The sequence below is a fragment of the Chelonia mydas genome, chromosome 16 (assembly GCF_015237465.2).
Source record: "Chelonia mydas isolate rCheMyd1 chromosome 16, rCheMyd1.pri.v2, whole genome shotgun sequence".
Classification (NCBI taxonomy): domain Eukaryota; kingdom Metazoa; phylum Chordata; order Testudines; family Cheloniidae; genus Chelonia; species Chelonia mydas.
In genome coordinates this window covers 12,562,296-12,587,797 of record NC_057857.1, presented here as the reverse complement: position 1 = coordinate 12,587,797, position 25,502 = coordinate 12,562,296, and the positions used below count along the sequence as shown (strand labels likewise).

The 25,502-nt window shown below is 44.8% G+C and overlaps 1 protein-coding gene across 29 annotated transcripts in view; it reads left to right on the top strand.

Annotated features, from left to right (window-relative positions):
* The first annotated feature begins 722 nt into the window (after positions 1-722).
* The window catches only part of DNM1 (dynamin 1), a 104,650-nt gene continuing 79,870 nt past the window's right edge, over positions 723-25,502 (top strand). For all 29 annotated transcript variants that reach the window (XR_006286143.1, XR_006286138.1, XR_006286142.1 and 26 more), the window contains exon 1: positions 723-1,147. Coding sequence is in view for 21 of the 29 variants with exons in the window: in XM_037879397.2 (XP_037735325.1) it covers positions 987-1,147 (161 nt within the window). In the remaining 8 variants the exon portion in view is untranslated. The remainder of the gene's footprint in view (positions 1,148-25,502) is intronic.

Below are 25,502 nucleotides of genomic sequence, written 5' to 3'. Positions count from 1 at the left end.
TCTTTATTATCTGAGCCTTTTAAAAAAATCAGTGGAAACACATAACATTAAACATTTCCCTGCATTTTTTGTAAATCAAACATAGCAGCAATGTGCTAGTGCATTACAATCAGAAATTGAAATTGACTGGGAACAAAAGTGAAATGCATTTCTTCATTGTTCATACTCTGGGAAATGCAAAAAGCAAAGATCAAACAGCAGCAACAGTGAAAAGTAAATTAAAAGTAAAATAAAATAAAATAAATAAACGTCTACATTAGTGATTAGTAAACTAGGTAAGGGCACTTACAAGAACAGAGATTATTTACAGAGATATTAGTTAAAAATATATTTAGCTGTTAATCTGCAGTGTGTCTTGAATATTTAAAGTCAGCACTGATTCACTGCGTTTTGGGAGGAGTGAAATATTCTTGGCTTCTTCATCATAAATATATCAGGGATTATGCAGACCCTCCAGATTTCACATTCTGGAGGGTTGATTTTAATGCCAATTTTGAACCCCCTTTTGTGTTGGAGAATTGTATTGTGTTTCCGTGAGACACTGGAAGCCTCCCTTATTCTAGTGTCCCGGCTTGGGAGAAGATCCCAGGCTATGGAGGCAGGTACTCTAAAGACACCTGGCTCACGGCATAGCTCCCTTTAGCAATCCCTGTGAACTACAACTCCCATGAAGCTCTCGGCCCTCAGGAGGGAGCCCTCTAGCGGCCGTTGCTGGTACGTGCGCTTTAAATCCCGTGAGGAGCCCTGTGGCTAGCGGGCTTGAGCTGGCTGTCGGGGTGGCAGCGCTGCTGCAGAGATCCAGGGACCCAGGTTAGGTGGAGAGTGGACGGCAAACCATCCCACCACCTAGCTGTGAGGTGGGGACAACCCCTGATGAGGGCTTGAGGGGCCAAACCCCAGCAGTAAATCCTTTGCAAACCAAGCGGGGAGAAAGAGGGGTTTGCGTTGCAAGCCCAGGAGGCGAGAGCCCAGGCGGAGCTGCAGACATGGGGAACCGAGGGATGGAAGACCTCATCCCCCTGGTCAACAAGCTCCAGGACGCCTTCGCTTCCATCGGTCAGAACGCCGACTTGGACCTGCCCCAGATCGCTGTGGTGGGGGGACAGAGCGCCGGCAAGAGCTCAGTGCTGGAAAATTTTGTGGGAAGGTAAGATTTATAAACTATAGACGATTATAGGGGATGTTGTGAGGGCTGATGTCCCCGATGCATCTGTGTTGTGCAATGCATTGCTCAATGGACATGCAGTGCAAAGCTTAATGCAGTGCAATCCAGGACAGAGGAGGGGGGCTGATCTTGCTCCTCTGAACTTGGGATTCATACTGGAGATGGATCATCCCAGCCCCTGCGACACACACAGATCCTAGTGCCGGGATTGCACTGCACCCTACAATGCAGAAATCAGGAGTCTCTATGACCGGTGACATTCCCTTGATTGGTTTCAGAGTAGCAGCGGTGTTAGTCTGTATTCGCAAAAAGAAAAGGAGTACTTGTGGCACCTTAGAGACTAACCAATTTATTTGAGCATAAGCTTTCGTGAGCTCAAATAAATTGGTTAGTCTCTAAGGTGCCATTAGTACTCCTTTTCTTATTCCCTTGATTGTCACCTTCACTAGCAGGAGAGCCCTCCCCTCAGCATAAGATTAGAAGCGCATATGTGCGTATAAATGTCCGCTTTGAAATGGTAATATCTGATTGGGAACTGATCAAAGCAGATCGATGCTGGGCAGCATATTGCTTGGTGGGCTGGGAGGGGCGGGAGGAGTGTGTGTGTGAAAGAGGTTGAGAGGAGGATGCAGCACCAGACAAATCCTGCTTTTGGAGTGACTAATGCACAAAAGAAGCCATTTGTTTGGGGGTGGAGAGGGAGTAAGAAGGAACCAAGCTGATGTGTTGTCCACATCACAGGAGATTTAATGGTTTTAATCCTAAATCATTTATTTATTTATTTATGGGAGCTAAATACAAGAAGGCAGAATCCTGGGGATGAGCAGGATGGTAGGATGTCCCCCCTCACCCCTGCTGCTGGAGGACAATTGCTGCTGGGCACTGGCAGGGTGGGGAGGATGAGGAGTAGGGGAGGAAGGCACTGCTTCAAGGAGAGAATGAATAACATAGATGGTTGTATAGAATGTACAGAAAATTAATGGAAATCCAGTAAAGCACAGACAAAGGCTCCATATGTTATGTAATGTCAGGGATAGAAATGTCAGAGAAAAATAGCCATATTCTGGGGTGTCCCTTATTTTTATCACACATTAGAGACCTGCAAGCCAGAGCCAGAAATGATACAGCTTCCACATAATTTTCTAAAATGAATTATCTATGGTGATTCTAAAAAATACTGATCAGTTAATATTGTGTGTGCAGATAAATAACCGTATACAATCCCTGTTAAATACCAAGATGCCCGTTAGCCATTGTGATCTGAACAGATCATCAAGACTAGATTTCTTATTTGTTTTAAGTTTCACCCTGAAGAATCCCACAAGGTGAAATGCTAGGAAGAGTATGCTCTCATAGCATGTCCTCTGCTCCTGATTGTGTCTGGCTAGATACAGGACATGCCTTGAACGCTACACAGCCACCTAAAGATGGATGTGCTTGTTGTGAGGCTGAGCAGTAGTGGAATTTAAGTTCAATTTCATCCCCTCCCCACCCCCCTTCTCTGTCCTCCATGGTGGATGCCATGTCAGGAGCTATGGGGAGAAGCAGAAAAAGCAGTGGTTATTCCCCTATGTGCTCAACTCCCTGGGTGCTACCATTTTGTGACAGAAATTTTCTGGTGCTTTCCCTTCATGTGACCTTCACAATAATCACCAGCAGCTTCAACAAATAGCTGGTGACCAGGGAAGGTGGTCTGCACACACATATTATACACAACACCTGGAGTGCATCCTGAGCTTGTTTGTAGCTTGGTTAATCCTTCCCTATTAGGCACTGCTATCCTCTATGACCAGGATGCAGGTTGCTGCTGATTTCCCTCGGAGGAACTGCTGCTGTGACAGAGTGTTAGATTATTTTCTTCCACAAACTGTATTCTCCCTCTTCTTTCCCTGCTTTGTTGCGTGGGCGCTCTCTCTCTTCTTCTTTTGCCCCCTCTAGTCCTTGCACTATGACATCTACTAACAAAATTATTTTTATAACTCTTTTATCATTGAAAGAGCCTGTAATGAGCCTGAATAGCTCCATCTTTGGTGGTATATGAACAGAATGGTCCAATATGCTGTACAGGGGCCCAGGTGTCCCTGAGCTATGGGAGACAGTGTGCATTAGGGAGATGCCACTTTTGCTATTTCTGGGGAAAAGAAAACAGAGCAAGAATCAGAGTAGTTGTTTAAACAAAACCTCCCATCGTTGCATATTCAAAAGAGCCTGAGATTCTTGCTTGCTGATTTTCAATGGTCTATTTTAGAACCTATCGGAGACCCCATTCTGATTAAGTGTTCCTGGGAATCATGATGAGGGAAGGACTTCCAGAAGCCTCAGCTATAAGTATTATTTATTTGTATTACCACAGTGCCTAGGAGCTCCCAACATGGATCAGGACCCCATTGTGCTAGGTGCTGTACAAACACAGAACAAAAAGATGGTTTCTGCCCCAAAGAGCTTACAACCTACTGTGAACAAACCTGTTGAGAAGAGAAAAAGGGTTCCCAGAACTGTTATTGAGCAAAACCCTGGTTAGCCTGTCGGGTTTGTTGCTTCCATGACCCCTGAATGCTGAGAGTCAAATCTATCTTTTATGGAAGTTCTGTACAGTGACTGCTGCAATGATGTACCAAGTATGGCCAATGAGCAAGAACAGTATCAGAGCAAATAGTTCCTTTCCTTTAGATCTAGCAAGCAGAGGGGGACAAACTGTAACTCCACTGACTCCAATGCACAGCTGCAGAGTTTAGCTGCCTGACAGAGGGTAAATGAACTGATTCGGGGGGAGGGATAGCTTAGTGGTTTGACCATTGGCCTGCTAAACACAGGGAGAGTTCAATCCTTGAGAGGGCCATTTAGGGATCTTGGGCAAAAATTGGGGGTTAGTCCTGCTTTGAGCAGGGGGTTAGAATAGATGACCTCTTGAGGTCCCTTCCAACCCTGATATTGTATGATTTATATTATCCATACTTTTCCAATGACCTCTGTCTCAGTAGGGCTCATGACCTCACTGCATCCTATCAGTTATCTCCACGGTAGCACATTACGGTGCCAGAGCTTTTAGGATAATGAAGTAACGAAGGGTATCCACACAGGAGCTGACAGGACAGGACTGTTCAGGGAAATAATTGGAGGAAAAATGGAAAACGCGTCAAAGGGAACTATTGACTTCTTCCATTTGATGCCATTAGGTGGCTGGGTGGCTCAGGGGATTGGTAATAGATATGAAATCTCTTGCCACAGAAAGTACCTGTCTACACTGCAAAACGAATTGTGTTTAAATATGGCTGTGACCCAGCCAGGTTCTAAGGTATTTTTTTCCTTGTTTGTGTGGACAGAGAAAGTCATGTTTGGGAGCCATGCTTTAATCTTCACTGGTATCTCAGCTAAAACATGGTTCCTTAACATGTTTATGACATGGGTTTTTTCTGTTCAGATAGGGAGGAAGAATCTGTGTTATAACATGGCGGGAACACACACATTAAAACATGATTATTGCTATAGTGAAGCCTATGTCTCCAGTTTTTTTGGGATCAGGCTGTGGGTGAGATTGAGTCATCACCACCTGACAGCTGTTTAATGCACAATATGAAATGAGTTTGGTGGGTCTCAGCCTAGTTCCACATGGACAGCTAGCCACATTAAAAAACAAACAACACAATACAATTGACAGTAGCTGGTCCTTTTGATGGGGGTGTCTCAGCAGAGAGGCTGACGGCTGAATGTGTCATGAAGATTAAACTCCCCTCTTAATTCTAGAGGTAGTTCCTCCAGATCACACCAGCATGGTAGAATGGGGATGGTTTCACTAACATCACACTTGATCTGTGGATAAACCGGACTTCAGTCTCTAGGGCTTCCAATCCAGCATCTTCTGCTAACACCAACATTCAGTGTATGCTGAAATTTTCAAAATACAGAGGAACTACACTGAATGCAATAAATGTTATTTTGATTGATATCTTATCAAACAAGTACTTCTTCTGAGTGCAATGGTTTGCTAGTCACTGCTAATTACTCTCCCAGTATCACTTACGCTGCTGTTAACGGATTACCCAACAATGCAAAGCCTGTATTTATAATGGCAGATGTCGATGCGGCTGCTATATGTGCGTCTGCTGCTGAGGTCTCAGCATGGTGACTAACACCAGATGATGATGGTAAAACCCTCTAATGGTGTGGGATGAGCCTGATAGAAGAAAGGCAGCTGACATTTCTTTTCCCAGACTGGTTTATGCTGGGGCCTCAGAGCTGGCAGGAAGCTTAGTTTTGGTCCTCCCTAAGCATTGGCTACTGTGGATGTGCTACCACTAGGACCACATCTTATGACCTCACCCTCCCCTTTTTGTTCCTGATGCCTATTTGCTACTTCAGAGTATCTGCATGAATTGGCCCTACAGACTGCCAGTGTTGGATGAACTGCTTGGATGGAGTGAGTAAAGCATGGGGATAGTTGATGCTGATCTAATTTGAGATTGGGCTTCCCAAATAGAGAGTCTGTAAGCAAGAAAATGGGGACACAGTTATTTCCAAAGTCCAGAAATGTTCACTCTCCTTTTATGGCACATGGCAAAATAAGTAGATAAATAAAAAGATGCTGCTGTCTAGCGATCTCAACGCATTTTAAAGACATGAGATAACTAAGCCTTCCAATACCCCCAGGAAGTAGGAAACTATTATCACTATTAGATGAAAGAACTAAGATGCAGCGCTGCTAAGTCCAGAGTCACACAGCAATGAGAACCAACCCAACATTTTATTAATCCCAGACCTGAGCATTAGCCTCAAGACCTTCTTCCCTCATAAAAACTTTTATATCCAGATCAAGCCCCTTCCAAAGATGGAATACTTTCCATGCCGAGTAAGGAGTCTTACGCCTTGTCCACACACACTTGTACGGTTTTAACTATACAGTATGATTAAAGCGGTACAAACCACTGTGGAGGATCTAGTTCTGCTGGCATAAATGTGCTCATAGTGGTATAGCATATTCCCATGTGGGAAGAGGAGCTCTACCGGTGTAAGGACCTTCATGCCAGGATAACTGTGGCCACACTAGGGATTGTACTGATATAACTATTTCAGTAAAAAACCCCACACCCCTAACCAACATAGTTATATGTGTACAAAAACTTGGTCTTAATGTACTTGCCTCAAGGGGATGCTCAGCATATAGGTGAAATAATACAAAGAAACAAATATAAACCTAAGCCCTGCCAATACTAAGCTAGAACCTTTAGAAAAGTGTTTTGCAATAGACTGAATACAAGGCTAAGAGCCAAGAACTTTGTTCTGGATTTTATTTGGCCTCTGATACTTTGGTGAGTAATTTAATGTCTCTGTGACTCATTCTCCGCACCTGTAAAATAGGGATAGTGATACTTGCCTACCTCCCAGAGATGATGATATGAAGCTTAATTAGGTGATATTTGTAAATTGCTTTGTAATGGAAAGGCGCACTGGCATTATTTTAGATACAGTGCTGCCTAGAAATTCCCTCAGAAAAGGCAATCTTCATGGACACATATTCTCAAAAAGCAAAAGATATCTCAGGAGCACGCATTGGCCTGTCCAGGTACAGCAGGGTACATCACTGCTCACTCTGTCATCCTCAAAATGTATGGAGCTGAAACGTCTCTCTTCTCTTCTTGAGCAAACACTCTGGCTGAAATAGTCAATGCTGCCCATGTGAACTCGGGGTCCAGAGGTCCCAGGCAGTTTTGAAAATCTCAGCCTGTAGGTATTCTTGTGTCCACTCACTGTACAGAGTAACGCTCAGCATTTATATATTACTTTAATGGTCAGATTTTCATTTATACCAAGAGCCCTTTAGACAACTCTGGCAGCATAAAGGGGCCTTAAAGTGGGTGTAAATGTGATTCATGCTCTCTTTGGGACCCTTTTTCATATCCAGAGTGCTGTAAAGGGACCTTAATGTGGCAAACCTTAAAAGCATTATACAATACACACACACCTGTGAGGAAAGTGATGAATAGTATCCCTATTTTGAAGACTGAGGCATGAGGAGTGAAGTGACTTGTCCAGGGCAATAGAGGTTGACAGAGTGAGAGAACTCCTACTCCTAGCCCTGTGCTCATGCCTTTTAACGGAATCCATTTATATTCCAACACCTGAATTATAACCTTTTTGTTTGTTTTAGCTGTATGTGTACATCCAAACAGTGGTAAGCCTCTGGGATTTAGTAAAGAACATACATCCATTTTCCTAAGATTAATAAAAAGCAACAAAATACAATGCAGCACAAGAATAAATGTACATAAAATGCCATGATAAACCACAAGAAAAAGGAATTAACGCAAGAGAAATGTACATAGCTCTCAGCAATTGCCTGCGAAAGGAAGAGCAGCAGGAGACACACATTTGAGCCAAAATATGACACGGATGATCAGAATATTGTAAACAGAGAATATAAATATATCACTGCAAACCTAGATAGCCTTGCTGCAACTCTTGTTCATGTGATTTGTCCTGTGGCTACTCACATGAGTGAGGATGCAGACTCAAGCCCTAAATAAACATCAGTTTCTTTGTATATTATATATCATCACTATTTCCTGAAGCAGTTCACAGAGGTCTCACACCCTTAGAACCACTACGCTTTTTACCTTAGCTCTTTTGACATTTTCCTACACTGTAACGTAAGTGTCGACCTTGTCTTCACTAGGAGAAAAAAGTGTGTTCTTACCATATGTTTGCTAATATGTGGTAATTAACAAGGGGTAAAATCCTGGTGAAGACAAGTTAGTTGTAGTTTTAACGTGTGTTAGCACATCAAAGTAAATCCTAGGCTCCCCTAGGGCTTACCTCAACCTGCTAACATGTGAAAACTACAAACTGCCTTGTCTTCACTAGGATTTTATCATGTGTTAATTACCACGTTAGCTGACATGGTAAGAACACACCTTTTTTCCTAGTGTGAACACCCCCCCTCCTCCTCCACCTTGCACTTCAATAGTGCCTTTCATCTGAGGCTCTCCTAGCATTCCAGGCATTAGTTAATCTTCCCAATACTCTGCTGAAGTAGGTAAATGTTAGTATGCCAGCGTTACAGGTGTTAAACTGAGGCTCAGAGCTGCTAAGTGATCTGAGTGCACACTGAGGCCAGGCCCACACTACAAATTTACATCGGTATAACTATGTCACACGGGGTGTGAAAAATCCACACCCCAAGTGATGTAGTTATACTGACTTAACCCCCAGTGTAGACAGAGCTATGTCAATGGGAGAGCTCCTCCCACTGACATAGCTACTGCCTCTTGGGGAGATGGATTACCTACACCGATGGGAGAAGCTCTCCTGTTGGCGTAATAGCATCTTCACTAAAGCACTATAGCAGCGCAGCTGCACTGTACGTGACGACAAGCCCTTCGTCAGGAACAGAACTCAGGAGTCCTGAATACCATTTCCCTGCCCTTACCACTAGACTTTCTAAAGAAAGCACATATAAACATTCACCATGTTGTACACAATTATGTATAAATATAATGATGTGAAGTTAGAGAATTAAAGGCAAGTGTTTTGAGACCCAACTTGAGACATTTCGGGTCTGATTTTTCAGAGATGCTGAGCAGCCACAGCTCCAGTTGAGTGGGTGCCTCAAGTTTGGTTACAGAAATTGAGGTGCTCCAAATCAGAGGCCACATCTGTAAATGTTGTCCTAATACAGTAAAATAAGATAAAAATGTTAACCCCTCCCTTGCCTGGCTTAGGGCTTGATGCTTCAAGATGTTGAGCATCCCCAGCTCGCACTGACTTAGGGTTTGATCTTGCCCCAAAGAAGTCTGTGGGATTTTCCAAATAGAGGATGCTTAGCATGCAGGATAAGCCCCTGAGAGAGCAACTAAGTTAACATAAAAGTTAATGAATCAAAGAGAATCTGTCTCTTGCTGTTTTAGTTGCAGGAGCAAAGTTTGCCATGGTGTATTGAGCAGAGATTTTATTTGTAAGCAGGAGCCAAACCTATGTGTGCTCCACCCATATGAACCAATGCTAGGATTTTTCATTCAGTGCACTTAATGTAGCAAAACCAGAGGCGTGGCTAAGAGGGTTATAGGCAGCCACCCAAAATGTAATGGTTTTCTGGCCAGATGCCCACGATAAAATTAACTTCTTTTGGGGAAGCCTCTCAGAATGAAAAGTAACCTGCTACCAATACCCATAGTCAATCCGCTGCCTTCATGAGACACAGGCTAAATGGAATTTTTTAAAATATCTTTGGGTGTAATCCTTTCCTTCTTTCTTCTTTGCAATGTATAATAAAGCAAGTCATGGCACAACTGGTAGGGAGGAGAACTGCAACTAGATCGTATTTTAAAAACACCTCAGTGTTATGATGCATGATAGGAAACGTCTTTGCAACAGGACAACACTCTCATCACAGTTAAACAGCGTCCCCTCTGATCTCAGAACTGTTTTTTGCACATTCTGATTCAGAAAACTGGAACATCAACGGAGGGGGACACATAAGTAAGTGGGTAGGTGGAACTTGTGGCTAAAGAACAAGCCTAGGTCTCAGGGGACCTAAATTATATTCCTGGAACTGCCACTCACTTGCTGTGTGACTTAACCTTTCTGTATCTTACTTCCCCATCTTTAGAACCAGGAGAACACTACTACTTAAGTCATAGATGTGATACGATAACCTATGTCACATCATACATAATCTTAATTCATGAATGGAAGTGCTCTGATCTTAACATAGATGGTGCAAGAGAAGTGTCAATAGTTATATGGGAAAGAAAGGGTCTCCCTTTTATTAATAGCTAAATCCAAGCTCTTCAGGAATAAGGACAACGATATTAATCTTGCAGTTCTTTAAAATGAAGGAGCAGTATTCTTATTTACTGAGATGATTTGCCAGAGAGCTGTAGACATCCATGCAATTCACGTTTACCAGCTGATATCAGGAAGAAATTTCCTCCTTGGGACAGTACTGCACAGTTAAGTGTATTATATGGAGAGTTTGTGCCTTTCTCTAAAGCAGCCAGCATTGGCCACTATCAGAGATAGATTACAAGATATGATGGATCTGGTTATGATACAGCAAGAAGCAGGATACCAGACTAGATGGATCACTAGTGTGTTTAATTGTAGCACTTCCTACGTTCTCACATATATAGCCATGCAGAGAAACATGGAGAGCTGTGTACATTGTAAGCTCTTTGGGACAGGGAATGTCTTTTACTATATGTTTATACGGTACCTAGCACAATGGGGCCCTGATCTGACAAACAATAATGATTAATAAGACAGTACTGATAATAGAAAAAAAGAGAAATATAAATCAAGATTGTGTTGGAATAGGGGCTGTTCCTATTATGGTTTCTATTATGGTTAGATTTATCTGGTGAGAAAAGTATATGCTTCAATCATGAACCAGAACAGAAAGCACCTCAATGATTGTAAGTCACATGGATCTGTGCACAGGGAAGTGATCAGTTATTCCACCGACCCTAGGTCAGAATACAGCTTAGGACTTCAGGATGTCTAGAGTCACTGTCTCAACCAGTCTGCTCAGACCTGGAGGGGTCCAGATGCCAGACTGCGTAAGGGGTACTGGTTCTGACAGCTCCAAAATGCTCTCTTCTTTTTCTTCCCCAGCCTCTTTATCTAATTTCATCTATGGCATTTGTAATGTATCCATCATAGCATCTAGGCATTAATTTTCATATTATTTACCTGGACCGATCTGATGGGTTTTAGTCACAGAAAGTATTTTTTCTCATTGCTTATTACTAAATATAAATATTAGGGTGGTAGTGAAGAGTGGCTGAAGATGATGCTCGTGAATGTTCCTCTCTTATTCATCCTTTCAGTATTTATTAAAGCAATACCACTGTTTTAATGGTTTTAAAATTATATTAACAGATTGATTTAAACTCAAAAGTCAAGATATTCAGAACAATTAATAATAGGTTGCACCTAAGTAGAGCTTTTCATCTTCAAAGTGCTTTGCAATCATTCACTAATAAATAATTGTCTATGAGGTAAAGTAGTTAAGTATTGTCCTAATCCCCATTATAAAGATGAGGAAACCGAGCCAGAGAGGTTAAGTGACTTGCTGAAGGCCACTCAGTGAATGGGTGTCAGACTTGTGATCAGCAGTCAGGAGCTCATGGCTCCTAGTCAGCTGCTCAGTCTGATTCTGTTCTTGCTTACATCAGTTTTGTGCTGATGTAGTTCCACTGACTTAATTGGAAGTGCTGCTGATTTACACCACTGTAAGTAGGAGAAGAATGGAGCCATGAGTCTGAAATCTGACCCTAAATCCATCTGCAAATATGGTATGTGAAACCTCCCATGGTTCTCGATTCTGAAGCCTTTGCTAGACCCAGGCATAATGGAGGGGATGAAGGATGGAATTTCAGCTTTAATGCTCAATCTCTTCTTAACATTTTGTGTGAATTAAGTCTTTGTGAAGATATACTGGGGACAGATGCTGTGCACGTTTCCCCAATGCAGTTATTCCTGCTGCCCTGCCTAATGTTGCCAACTCTTGTGATTCTATTGAGAATCTCACGATTTGTTGTTCTTAACTTGATTCCTGCATCTGGGGCTTTATCAACTAAAAATCTCAGCTGTTGTATTAAAAAAAAGTGAGTTTGTAGCCTCCGTGTTGCAGAAAAGAGCTTGAAAATGTGATCCACTAACTGCTCCAGCACCCGGAGACAAATAAAAAGAACTCCAAATGTATTATATTTAAAATCTCAAGATTTTTAAACCAATCTCATATTTTTTGGTACATTACTCATGGTTTCTGAATGCTTGGGGTTGGCAACACAAACCTGGGCCTCTCCTAAGATTGTCAGTCATGACAAGCTATGAGATATGCAAAATGGGATTTGGGATGAGCCCAACTCCTTTTCACTTGTGACTTAAGAATTGAACTCAGGACTTGGGGAAATAAAAATGCTGTTCTAATAACCCACTCCACCAACACCACCCCTCCTTACTTCTCACTTCCTGTTTCATATGGGTCTAGGTCACACTGTTAAAGCTACACGGATGAAGAGTGAAGGTTGAATTCCCTGGTGTGTAATGCTACTGTAACGAGTATCAGGAATTGTCAAGATCCTGTTTATCATGCCAGTGCGATCATTTTGTAACAATGACACTGCACCCTGGATATAAGATGGCAGAGGTGCCAGGGCAGGATATGGTCCCCCTGAAAGAGGACACATCAGATTAAACTGATACTGCCATGGATCTTAGCTAACGGGCCAAGGAGTGTGGCTGAAGCATTGTAAAAACATTAAGATTGCACATAAACTGTAGCCATGTTTCAGAGCAGAGTTTCTTTCTCAGCTGTATGAAAGGACTTTTTCTCAGAACATCAACAGGCAGAAGTCCACAGAGACACTGAGTATTCACTTCTCAACATCTGCAAAAGAATTTTTTTTTTTTTTTTTTTTTAGAGCAGACCTAATCTGCCCATGAGAGCACTAGAAAGTCTGTTATTCTGCCTTCCTCAGATAGGGGAAAAAAGCCTGTGCTGGTTTCCTGTACATTGGGAGGGAAAAAGGCCTAAAGGCAAAATTGTGAAGCCCATGTTCATTACCCTCAGTGCAGGTCTAGCCTGAGTATAGACTAGTCTTTTAGGATCTGGCCCTCTGTTTTGAGGGTGACAATTAACAGACCACTTTTCAATTCAGAAAGCCTTTCCCCATCCATACAGTTTATAAACTTCTAAGAACAGGAGTTTATAATAAAAAAAACAATTGCCTCCTTTCCATACTGAGGTAACTGTATGGAGAGGCTGAGGGAACTGGGATTGTTTAGTCTGCAGAAGAGAAGAATGAGGGGGGATTTGATAGCTGCTTTCAACTACCTGAGAGGTGGTTCCAGAGAGGATGGTTCTAGACTATTCTCAGTGGTAGAAGAGGACAGGACAAGGAGTAATGGTCTCAAGTTGCAGTGGGGGAGGTTTAGGTTGGATATTAGGAAAAACTTTTTCACTAGGAGGGTGGTGAAACACTGGAATGCGTTACCTAGGGAGGTGGTAGAATCTCCTTCCTTGGAAGTTTTTAAGGTCAGGCTTGACAAAGCCTTGGCTGGGATGATTTGATTGGGGATTGGTCCTGCTTTGAGCAGGGGGTTGGACTAGATGACCTCCTGAGGTCCCTTCCAACCCTGATATTCTATGATTCTATGATTCATACATCCTGATGTCTCCCTGAAGGTGTGTCTACAAACACAGCAGCTGGGAGGTGTACTTCTGAGCGTGGGTAGACATACATGCGCTAGCTCTGCTCAAACTGGTGCACTAAAAATAGCAGTGTGGCCACAGCGGCACAAGCAGCTGCTTGGGCTAGCCACCCAAGTACAAAGATACCCAACACCCCGTGGGTATGTGTTCAGGCAGCTATCCTGGGCTGCTGCATGTGCGGCCGTGGCCACACTGCTATTTTTAGGCTCCAGCGCGTGTGTCCACTCGCACTGGGCATTATAGTTCCCAGCTTTCTGTACAGACGTACCCTGAGGGAACAGTTCTGCACTGGCAGGACAATGCAGTGGATGACATAATAAGTCTCTATCTTTTATGGGCTTGATTCACTTACACATTTTGTATAGACGTAGCTACATTAACTTCCCTGGAATTACTCCTGATTTATGATGGCCTGAGATCAGGGTAAGGTCCTTTGATTCTAATAAATACACATATAAAGGTTACTGCTCTCTCTCTCTCTCTCTCGCTCTGGCTGCTGTGATCTCTTTGGTAATCTCTGGCTATTTCTTAAGCTGATTGTGCTTTTACTTCTAATAGAAACGCCTCTATGTATAGCTGGGAATTGCCTGAGCATGGTGGCAGCCTCAAGTGGAAAATTGTTGCCAGATGGGAATGAGGGCCAAAAGGCAGAGTGAACTCTAGAGATCTCTGATGGGGTGGTACATGACGTGTCATTCTGCAGAGCCAGTCATTCTGCTTCAGCCCCAAAACCAGGTCACCTCTTTCACTTCAGCGTGGATGTTGGAAGAGATCATAGCAGGATTTCTCTTTCTTGGCTGCGTGGGGTTCCTGCTTTCTCCACGGGTTATTCATTGTGTGTGTGACATTGACTTTCTCCATTTGAAGCCTTGCTGGAGAGTACTTGACACTCTGGATACCCAGCAGAGGAGGAAGGATCTACTGATAATGAATTTTATTGGCTTTTATTTTTTAATGGCAACATGTTTAAAAGTGGCCCCTAATTCTGAGTGCCTCCGTTTTGAGCAGCGTCAATTCAGAAACTTTAAGGTGTCTCAAACTTGGCACCAAAGACTGAAGCACCCAAAATCAGAAGCCACTTTTAAAAATTTGGTTGCAGAGCTTTTTTGTTCTTTTGGTTTGTGTACAGGGAAAGGGGCTTTGGGTGATTTTTTTTTTTTTCCTTGAGAAAGTGAAGGATAAGGAACAGGAGTGATGAGAATGGAAGTCCAGGATTTTATCTGCTGCCTGCTTGTTCAAGTCAGTCCTCTTCTCACATTACTATTCCAATGGATCCCTGTCTTGACCTAGAGGAATCACTTGGTGTGACAGAGGAGTTGAAGCTCTGTTAATTTAAAATGGGTCCCAATCCTGACCTAGAAACATTATCTTCTTCTGGGGTGAGAATGGAGATTCAGCCTCCATGACCAATCACTCCTGGGGCTGTTGTTCCCTCCTTTAGTGCTGCGAGGTTTGGAAATCAGACTGTCTGATTTTTACACTCAGTATAATGCCTGGGGTTTGCTGTACTGGAGGTGTTAGTGATCAAGCTACGGTTTCTCATGGTTTAGGGGAGCAGCGTCTCTGACACAGCATGTTTTCAGCCAGTGTGATCCTAATTACATCTGAAAGTGCAGCGGTGCAAGATACAGCAAGGAGCCTGGTAACATTCCTGCATCCTCTTCCAGGCAGACAGGGACTGGAGGTATACAACACCATTTTAATGTTCTCTCTAGGACAGCAGCATATCTTCAAACAGTCTGTGATAACATGCATGCATCCTGGAGAGGCGGCCCTCTCCTGCAATGCCTGTGCCTCTAATGCACAGCCTGTGATAATTCGTACAGACCCTCGGAGTCTACCTTCTGCTCCACAACACTTTCCTCCTCTACAGGTTTGTAATAGTGAGTATGGACCCTAGTCAGTCCGCCTTACCCCCCACCCAGTACCCTTCCCAGCTTTGCACAACATAGGGTAATGCATCCAGGTCCAGGGGAGATTGCCGCACGCCGCAGCACCCCCTCTACCCTGCAGTCTGTGACTGTCGGAAGTCACAGGAAGTGCCGTGCAAGGGGATGCAGGGATCAAACATCTCCTGAACTAAGTTTTTTTCTCCTTTATTCCTCTCTCTGCAAATGCTCGAGTCCAGGACCCTTTGGATATATCTACACTGCAGCTGGGAGGTGTGATTCCCAGCATGAGTAGACAGACTCATGCTAGCTTGAACTGGCCACCCCAATCCAAGCCCACCTGACCCTTTGGGTCGGAACTCAGATGACTAGCCTGAGCCACTGCCCATGTCACAATGTCCGCACTGTTGTTTTAGTGTGCTAGTTGAAGCAGAGCTAGTGTGTGTCTGTCTGCCCATACTGGGAATCACAACTCCCAGTTGCACTGCAGATATACCCCTAGACTCTTGACCAGAAATAACTAATGCATGCCCTTTATACATGGCCTTAGTAGCTGGAAGCCTTTTATTATATGGTAGCTTCCTATCTCCAGGGAGAGAGGGGGTGCAAAGAAGGATAGTTCATCCTCTTTCTACAGAGAGGCCTACAGGACACATGAAATATGTCTGTGTATGTTGACAGGCCAGAATACTCGGCCATTCAGGACTCAAGTCTTGACTTTTGAGAAATGCCACAGCATACCACCCATCCCTTTATAGCCAAGTAATGGCATCTTGACACTGAAGAGCCTGTCTTTACTCCACAGCACTCTTTTGTCTGTTCTGAGGTGTATCCTGACCCGAGCCTGCCTTTACATCACTGAGTCAGATTAGGCCATTGAGAATCATAGCAAAGCATTAGGCTGACGCTGTCTTCAGTCTTAACGCACTTTAACACCAGTGCCTGATCGTGGCTGGAGTTTTCACAGCAACTAGTCATTTCCTCCCTCCAGTGTTACTGTGTGGGTTGCCCTGTTATTTTTCTGCCTGCCAAGGTGCTGGGCACTATTTATACAGATGGCGTTTTGGAGAGTTAGAGCTCCCTCTGCCATGGCAAAACCAATATTGCCAGCAAGTCAGTAGTCCTGCTGTTTTAGTGCACTGGGTGTGAGTGGAGCAAGTGTTACTGCAGAGTCATTAGAGTTCACTGCAGCCTTGAGGAGGTGACAGACTTAGAGGCTGAGTCCCTGGTATCCCTGCATGTCCATCAAAGTTGGATCCTTTCACTCCTGTCATTTAGTTTGCACTAATTTGGTGCCCTAGGATGTTGTTGGTGCTTGATGGCATCATCATCACACTGGAAGGAGGCCTCCTGTGAGCTCCAGGGGTGTTCTGGGATGGAGTCATGCAGACAGCTAAGGTACACAGCACAGCAAGACACACACGCGCACACACACACGCGCGCACACACACACAGGCTAAACAGGAAAGGTGGATTTTTTCAGCACACAAATACTTCAGTGATCAAGAAAATACAGCAAGAAACCCAAACAAATGTGCCATTTTACCTGCTCCTGGAGTGGAGCATATGCTTTTGCTAGCACTCTGTAACCCTGGAATTCTAGAGGCCCAGAACTGCTCAGAACCAAAACTGCAATCACTGTCATCCTGGGATCCCTGATGTCATCACCCAAAAACAGTGCTACATTCTTTATTACCCTGACAATTCCAGGTCTTTTGTCTGGAACCAGCCCTGCTTTCTGTATTTCTCTGGGGTTCCCAGCCTTCCTTTTCCAGACCCAGACCCTAAGTTGTCTATTATCATGGAATTCCCAGTGCTGCAATCTACAGTGCATCAAGTTTTGTATTCTCCTGAAGTTCATGATACTGCTGCACAGAACCAGCACTGGATCCTGTTTTACCCTGAATATCGCAGGGTACTCCAAGATCCCAGAGGGAGCTGCACAGCACCAGCATTGCATTCTGTATTCCCTAAGGCCCCAGGTGCTGCAGCTTAGAGTCAATGTGGCATTTCCTATAAAGGGTTGTTACTTTTGGGGATTAGACACTGGCATTGTAGGCTATACCATTCTATACATTGTCCTCGTCCATAAAGCAGGAACAATCTTCAAGCAGGGAAATCCCTCTACAGATCTTGTCTCCAAAGTGCAGAGGAAGGAAATCAGTGCACACACAGGCAACTGGGGGTGGGGCTGTCCTTATGCCAGTGCACCCTGTGTTCTTTCCTGCCAGTGCTTTAGGTTGTGCTGTATTTCAGGACGAACCCATCTGTAGGACAATACTGGGGAGGGATCCTATGGATAAGTCCATCCATCAGAATGGAGGAGGGGGAGGATATTCATGGTTAATACTGTTTGTCACAGCAGAGAGCTCTGCTGAAATATGTAACACAGTCAGTAAAGACCGTGGGTACCGTATGCATGCATCATGTCCCATATTCCCTAAAACAAACATCCATGGCTGTGGCTCAAGAATCTTTCAGCATGGGCCTGATATGCAGCAACACAAGAGGCAGGCAATGCACAGGCATCAAACTGACTTGTTTCCATGGAAACTGTTGATTTCCACTGTGTTGTCAGGAAATGGGAACGAAATTATCCCTCCGGGACTTGTTCTCTCTCCTAGATTGGTTTGTCTGCTGCCCTGCAATTGAAGGAAGGCAGATAATCCCTTTTCAAGCTGCTGCTCTGATAGAGTGATATCCTAAATCATTATTAATCGATGATCACTAGGGCCACAGGTATGCAGATCCAGTTTGTTTGCATCACAGGGACCCCCTGGTGGCAATGTCACATAGCACTGAAGTCATGAGCCATGATTTCCAAAGTCACAGCCCTGTATGGCATTCGTGAGAAGAGCAGAATTATCCCCAGTCACCACTATCCGGGGAGAAGAACTGAATTAGGGCTTGTCCACATAATTAGTTTGTGGCAAACTGGGATGTGAATTTACATCACACTAGCGTGCAACAGAATAACTGTCCGTGTGGACCCTGTAGACACACATTAACAGTTTGTTATGGTGCTTTGACCTGGTCCTCTTTAAAATGCATCCACTTGGAGGTTTAGTTTGCAGCAGGCTCGTGCAGGGTAGATTCACACCCCAGCTTGCTATGAACTAAACGTATATGCAGACAAGCCCTTAGTGTGCCAACAGCTGGGAGTATGTGTGTCCTGCTCAGACCTTCAAGCCCTCAGTTAGGAGGATGATTAAGGTCATGAGCTGCACTGGCACTTTTTTACAGGCTCCCATACAGGGAAGAGCTGGGGCTTGGTATAGGGTCCTGAGCGGGGTTGGAGCTGAGGTCCTTCATACATGGTCCCAGTGTTGCCACCTCTCATGATGTTATCACAAATCTTGTGATATTTGGTGTTTTTCATAAAGTCCCAGTTCTTGGAGTCAAGTGGTTAGGTGGGAATATCAGTTTTCCTTTGGTCTAATTTTGGCTATTGGGGTTAGTGTGCAGGTGCTGATGGTGTTGATGTCCTGTGATATACAGGATGATCTGGTGGCCTCTTCTGGCTTTAAACTCTATAACTATGACTCTAGTTTCTAGCCCTCATGGTTGCGGAGCAAAGCTTGAAAACATGAAGCAGAGTGCTCCATAAAGGCCCCGAAACAAAAGTTCTAGTGCTGAATGGCCTGGGGGCCTGTATAGGGTACAGATCACCTCCCTTTGAATGGCAATAATTTCTTCTTTGCCTTAAGAAGCTGGCCCCTTTAAGACAGAGACAAATCTGAAACTGGAAGTTACATTTCTAGATGGGAGGAAAGAGGGGAGTGAAAAACAGACATATGGTACTACCTACCTTACTGACTGGGCCCCAGCCACCAGGCCCTAGCATAACAGCAGGGAGCCCACTGTAATCAGAACGATTCACAGGGAGCCCATTGTAATCAGAACGATTCACTTCACAATGCACTGACAGATTCACACACCTGCCAAAAGGTCATTAACAATATTTTACCAATAATTGTTGTTCTTGTTTTCCCCACAAAAGCCTCTTGCCTTCCCTGAAGCCATAAAGATGTCAATGGACAGCCACAGCAGCGTGACTTATTGTATTCATACACTGATTTTCTATTATTTTCAGTTATTAACAATTTCCATACAACTACTGTAAAGAAAAATGAAGAATAAATATCAGCCCTCACCCAATATATTTGTAGGATCTAACTTAAATCGTCCAAAACAAGGAAATTCCAAGTAAAGGCATTTAGTTTGTCCTTACCTCACCTCTCTGTGCATAGGGACTTTAGCTCATATGTTATGCAGGATCAGCTAAGGACAGAATGGAAGCTTCATGGCAGAAGTCCCTACATTATCTTGTGTAATGCAGACCCCTAGTAGTTGTTATAATACAATTATTTGTATATTTAGGTTTTGCTCTATGCAGGGATGTGTCAGTGTCATATGGGTAAGGAATACACCATCTCTACCTTCATCCCAGTCATTGAGAACCATGAGGCCTGATTCTGCTATTAATACCAGTGTAAATCCAGACTAACATCATTGACTTCAGTGGAATTACTCTGGATTTACAGCAGTGTGAATAATTCTATTGAAGTCAATAGGGCAAATTCATCCCTGTGTCAGTTCAGACCCTGGTGCAGGCTAGTTTATGCCCCTGCTACAATGGCTCCCCTGGGCCACTACAAGGGTGCAGAATGGCTGGGGCATAAGAATGCCCTGGTCCTTCTCTCGACTGCCTCTGAATGCTTGGCAGAGGTCCCCTAAACTGAGTTTACACCTGTCCTGCGCCAGTTAGGCTGGTGCAAAGGGGTCATAGCAAAACTTTGAATCTAGCCCAGTGAGTCTGATTCTCCTCTTACCCTGGTGTAAAACTGGAGTGATTCCACTGAAGTCAATGGAGTTAGACCAGTGCAAAATTGGCATGGGAGGAAAATCAAGCTCAGGGAGTCACACCAATACAAGTGATCGGAAAACCTGGCCCCTTATCCTGATGACTAGTAGAGAGGCACAGGCAGGAAAGAGTTGAGAGAGACAACAAGAAAGGAGAGGTGGACAGAGAGTGGGTGATAAAGAGAAGAAATGGCTGCAAAGGCTCCTGGGAGCTGGTCTGTGCAGCCAGAGATAAGCTATTAGTTCAGAGAAGCAGGATTTAGGACTCTTGGGAAGTGAAGAGGTGGGAGAGCCGGGTGAGGGCGGGGAGATAAGCAGCTTCTACACAAATATATTTATGCAAAAATTGCCGCATGGTTTTCCTTTTTTCTGTGTTTGATGGTTTTGCTTAAGAGCAGCCACACAGGCTACATTCTGAATCCAGCAACTGCAGCTTACACACCAGAGTTTCAAGAGCATGCCATTACAGTCAGTTGATTTAGTATATATGTGAAGATTTACTGCTCTGGGCATATCTCTCTCTGATTATCTAACCCCTCACAGCCTGCAACTGCCTTAAACAAGTCATTGTACTTGACCGTAGAGGTCTCTGATTGGGATAGGACAGAATGAGTGGCTTTGTTTAAAGGGACAATGTCAAGGTGGTAAACCCCAAATTTGACACCCCACACCACGGGGAAAGAAAGCAACGTTGTTGGTTTTTTAAATACATTCCAATAACATTGGAGGTTTCTGACATCAGAAATGGGAAGGAGGAAATTGACATGTACCGGTGCCACCCAGAAATAATATAAAGTAGCAGATAAACATCATAATGTATCTGAGTCAAATCAAGGTTGGTACAGCCCCACTCAGCTTGCGCTAGGGAAAAGGTCCAGCCTCTAGTGTGAAACTAGTACGGGTAGATGGTGACAGACTGGCAACCTGGTTACTGTCATCCTCCATGCATTCCCAGAAAAGTACAGCACAGAGCAAAAATTTTCCTACAATTGTGCTTTGGCCCCAACACAGAGAGAGAACTCCTATGGTTTAGAGGGGAGTTCATTCTTCATAGTCAGTTCAGTCCTTGGCCTCTTTGTGGAGGCTGCCAGCAGAGATGTCATTTAGTGCCAATTATAATGGTGGTAGTTGTGCCCATAGACGCGACTCCTTGGGTGCTCCGGGGCTGGAGCACCCACAGGGAAAAATTGGTGGGTGCTCTGCACCCACCGGCAGCCAAGCTCCCCACCCCAGCTCATTTCACCTCACCTCCGCCTCCTCCCCTGAGCACGCCGCATCCCCGCTTCTCCTCCCAGTGCTTGCCGCCACGACACAGCTGTTTCACGGCGTAACAAGCTGTGGGAGGGAGCGGGGAGGAGCAGGAATGCGGCGCGCTCAGGAGAGGAGGCGGGGAAGAGGCGAGGCTGGAGCGGGGATTTGGGGAAGGAGTCCAATAGGGGCAGGGAGGGGGCAGAGTTGGGGCAGGGACTTTGGGGAAGAGGTTGGAATGGGGGCAGGGCAGGGGTGGAGTCGGGGTGGGGGTGGGGCTCGGGCTCGAGTACCCACCAGCACTAGGAGAAGTTGGGTGCCTATGACACACCACAGACACTTGTTCACTGGGAATTAGACTGAGACCATGTAGCGGGGTGACTACCCCGCTCCTGCCCTGAAGGGGTTAAAGCAGCCCTGGAGAGGGCTGTGAATGGGAAAAGCAGGCTGATTGGGAAAGCTGCCACAGCTGTAGCCAGCTTAATCAAGGTCCAGCTGGCCCTTATAAGAGGCCCAGAAAGGAAGACAGACATTCTCTCTAGTTTTCTAGAGAGAAGGACCTGGCTGCCTGGGAAGCTAAGAAGGGTACCTAGGGTGGAGTAGTGTTGGGGAAGGGCAGAGGGACCTGGGGAGCTCCAGCCTAGCAAAGCCCCAGGCTGCAGGCCTAGTGAAAGGCCTATGAAAGGATACTGGGGCTGCAGAGGGTCCAACCCCCCCTTGCTGATGATGAGAGGTTCATAGACTGCAGTCTGCTCCAGGGAACGGTGGTTAGATGGTGACTGGCAGTGACCACTGAGGGAAGGTGGGGGTAGACGGTTGGGGGATCTCCTGGGTGGGGAGACTCAGATTGTGGATTACTGCTGTGGTGGAACCCTGACGAGGAGGGCGCCAGGGTCTGGGAGGGACATGGGGGGCCAGTGGCAGGCAAGACACTGGCCTGCAGAGGGCACTCCTGGCTGAAGAGCTAATTCCCAGGATGACCGACAGGAGGTGCTGCAGCGGTAAGTCTTACCCCGCAACAGACCACCAAACACATTTCACATAGGCTGCCAGATGGCCATTAGCTTTAGCTCATTGCTGACCTGCACTTGCTTTTAACTGGTGACAAGTTTCAGAGTGGTAGCCATGTTAGTCTGTATCAACAAAAAGAACGAGGAGTACTTGTGGCACCTTAGTTAGTCTCTAAGGTGCCACAAGTACTCCTTGTTCTTTTTGCTTTTAAACTGGCAACTAGAGAATGATTTTATACCCCATCACAAAAGAGATGTGCAATTCAGATGTAGTTATTCTTCTTTGAGGTACTGCATTTGTGTGCTTGTAATAAGATATGGCTAGTTCTTATTCAGTTTGTATGTGTGTATTTACTTTGTCTGTACACAGTTTTTCCAAATGAAATATACATGATTTGAGAGAGATGGGAAGACAGCAAGGGTGATAGAGCTCCTATAGTCACAAATATCCTGCACATCTGCCACAGTGTAAGGAAAGGAAACACAGAAAAAGCTTACAATGATAGAATCATAAAGTCAGTTTTGGACGTGCATCTGACGTCATCTTCAATGCCAAATCAAGTTTTTTTACACTGAGTTACCAATCTCACTGTGAAATCCTACTGGAGACAAGGCACAGATAACTTTTACCTTGATGTAACTAGTTGCAGATAAAAACTGCAATGCCTTGTCTCCACTAGGATTTTACATTGAGACAGCTATCTCAAGTCAGCATCTTAGGTCTAAGTGTCTACATTTGAAATGCTACAGTGGAAGGGGTTCTCCCGTCGGCATAGATGGTCACTAGGTCGACAGAAGAATTCTTCCATCGACCATAGCACTGCCTATATACCATGGGTTAGGTCAGTATAGCTACATATCTCAGGAATGTGGCTTTTTCAACCCCCTGAGAGATGTAGCTATGCTGATGTAAATTCCCAGTGTAGACCAGCTCTCACTGTATACACACACCTTTTTTGCAGTGAAGACACAACCTGAGCAAGCTTGCAGGGTGTCAGAGCTTGCCAGGGGAGAGGAATGTAGCAACAAACGAAGATAGAGGGAGGGTGTAAGAAGGTGTAAATTAAAGTAGTCCTCTCCCTAAATTAATATACACCTCCTTCTGACTCCTTTTTGTGTAAATTACACTGACTAAGGGTATGTCTGCACTATGGAGACTATACAGGTATAGCTATCCCGGCATACTGCCATAGCATAGATGCAGCCTACCCTGACAGAAGGCACAATACAATTATTTGTATTTAGGTTTTGTTCTATGCAGGGATGTGTCAGTGTCATATGGGTAAGGAATGCACCATCTCTACCTTCATCCCAGTCATTGAGAACCATGAGGCCTGATTCTGCTATTAATACCAGTGTAAATCCAGACTAACATCATTGACTTCAGTGGAATTACTCTGGATTTACAGCAGTGTGAATAATTCTATTGAAGTCAATAGGGCAAATTCATCCCTGTGTCAGTTCAGACCCTGGTGCAGGCTAGTTTATGCCCCTGCTACAATGGCTTCCCTGGGCCACTACAAGGGTGCAGAATGGCTGGGGCATAAGGCACACCTATGTCAGTCAAGGGTGGGGGTGTGCCCCCCAACTTTTAAATGTAGACCAAGCTTTAGACTTCCTTACGCGTTGGATGTAAGTTGGTCTAAGTGAGTCTCACTGGGCCAGATTCTAGCCCCATTGCAGTGCTGCAGAAAGCTGGACTTACTGGGAGCCTAGAGATTCTCCTTGTGTAAGGAGAATACTTGGGTTGCATCAGAGCTGCTGTAGCAACTCTATGCCAGCCTCCTCAGCTACTGGTATAGAGGGTGTTCTTCAGGGTAGGGACACCACTGACCTCTGGTTATCTCTGGCTGAGATAATTAATCCATGAACCTCTAATATATGCCATCAGATCAGAATGAGTGTTTTACACCCAATTTGCACTGGTGTAAATGGTGACTCAAGATACAGTGGGCCTCTCCTTTCACTGCCTTGCATCTATTTTGTTTCCATTGTCATGTGTATTCTGACATTCATGAATTACTATCTCTGACTTTATTTGGAGTACTATTTGCATTCAAGTATTCTGAAATAATGAATCATTGTATGCAGTAATGTGACTAGTGTCATAGAATATGTGAATTGTACACAGAAATAAAGACCCATTGTATCTAATTGTTGCCAGTACCATATTACACACACAAGTAGCAGTGGTACCATATTATGCAGATAAATGTTATAATAGGCTGTGATGGATTAACCCTATCAGCCAGAGGGATCCACTGGACACACTGTCTCAACCTGTGGGTGGTTTACAGCCCAATCAGCACACAGCTCTGGCCCATGTGACATCCTCAGGGCCTTACGCATAGTATATATATTGTGTGGATATAGCACATAACACACAGAGACCTGCATATGTGGCCCACAATGGTAAACAGGTTGAGAGCCACTGGTCTAAGGCATTGGAGAAGGACAAGAGCACTGGGGAGCCAGAGGACATGATTGTGGGAGAAAGCAGTAGCAGATGAGGAAAGGCAGGACCTAGGACAGAGGTAGGCGGAAGTGGGGGATGCAAATGAGAGAAGTAGGGGTGACACTGGGGGAAAGACAGAGAAGCAGTGTGTCAGAGGCAGGCAGTGGGAAGCAAGGAGCAGCAAAAAGAAGGGGGTCAACGAGAGAGGCAAGCGGGTGGCTAGAGGAAGAGTCAGAGGTGCTGAAGAGGAGTGATTGGTGATAGTCAACTGAGAAGAGCTACCTGATATGGAGTTGTGTTGGCTGGGCATGGAGAAGCTTCAGTGGCATTAGTCAGTTGAGGGTGGTAGCGATGGTAGATTTAGAGGAATGCTGGCTGGAAGTAGTAATATCCTGGTAGGAATGGGAAGAAAGAAGCGGGGAGAAGCTGACAGCCTGATGGAGAATAGGCTGTGGCTTCCTGTCTGGCTTAGGGCTTGTCTACACTGGCACTTTACAGCGCTGCAACTTTCTCACTCAGGGGTGTGAAAAAAACACACCCATGAGCACTGCAAGTTTCAGCACTGTAAGGTGCCAGTATAGACAGTGCACCAGCGCTGGTAGCTACGCCCCTTGTGGAGGTGGGTTTTTTTAGAGCACTAGGAGAGCGCTCTCCCAGCTCT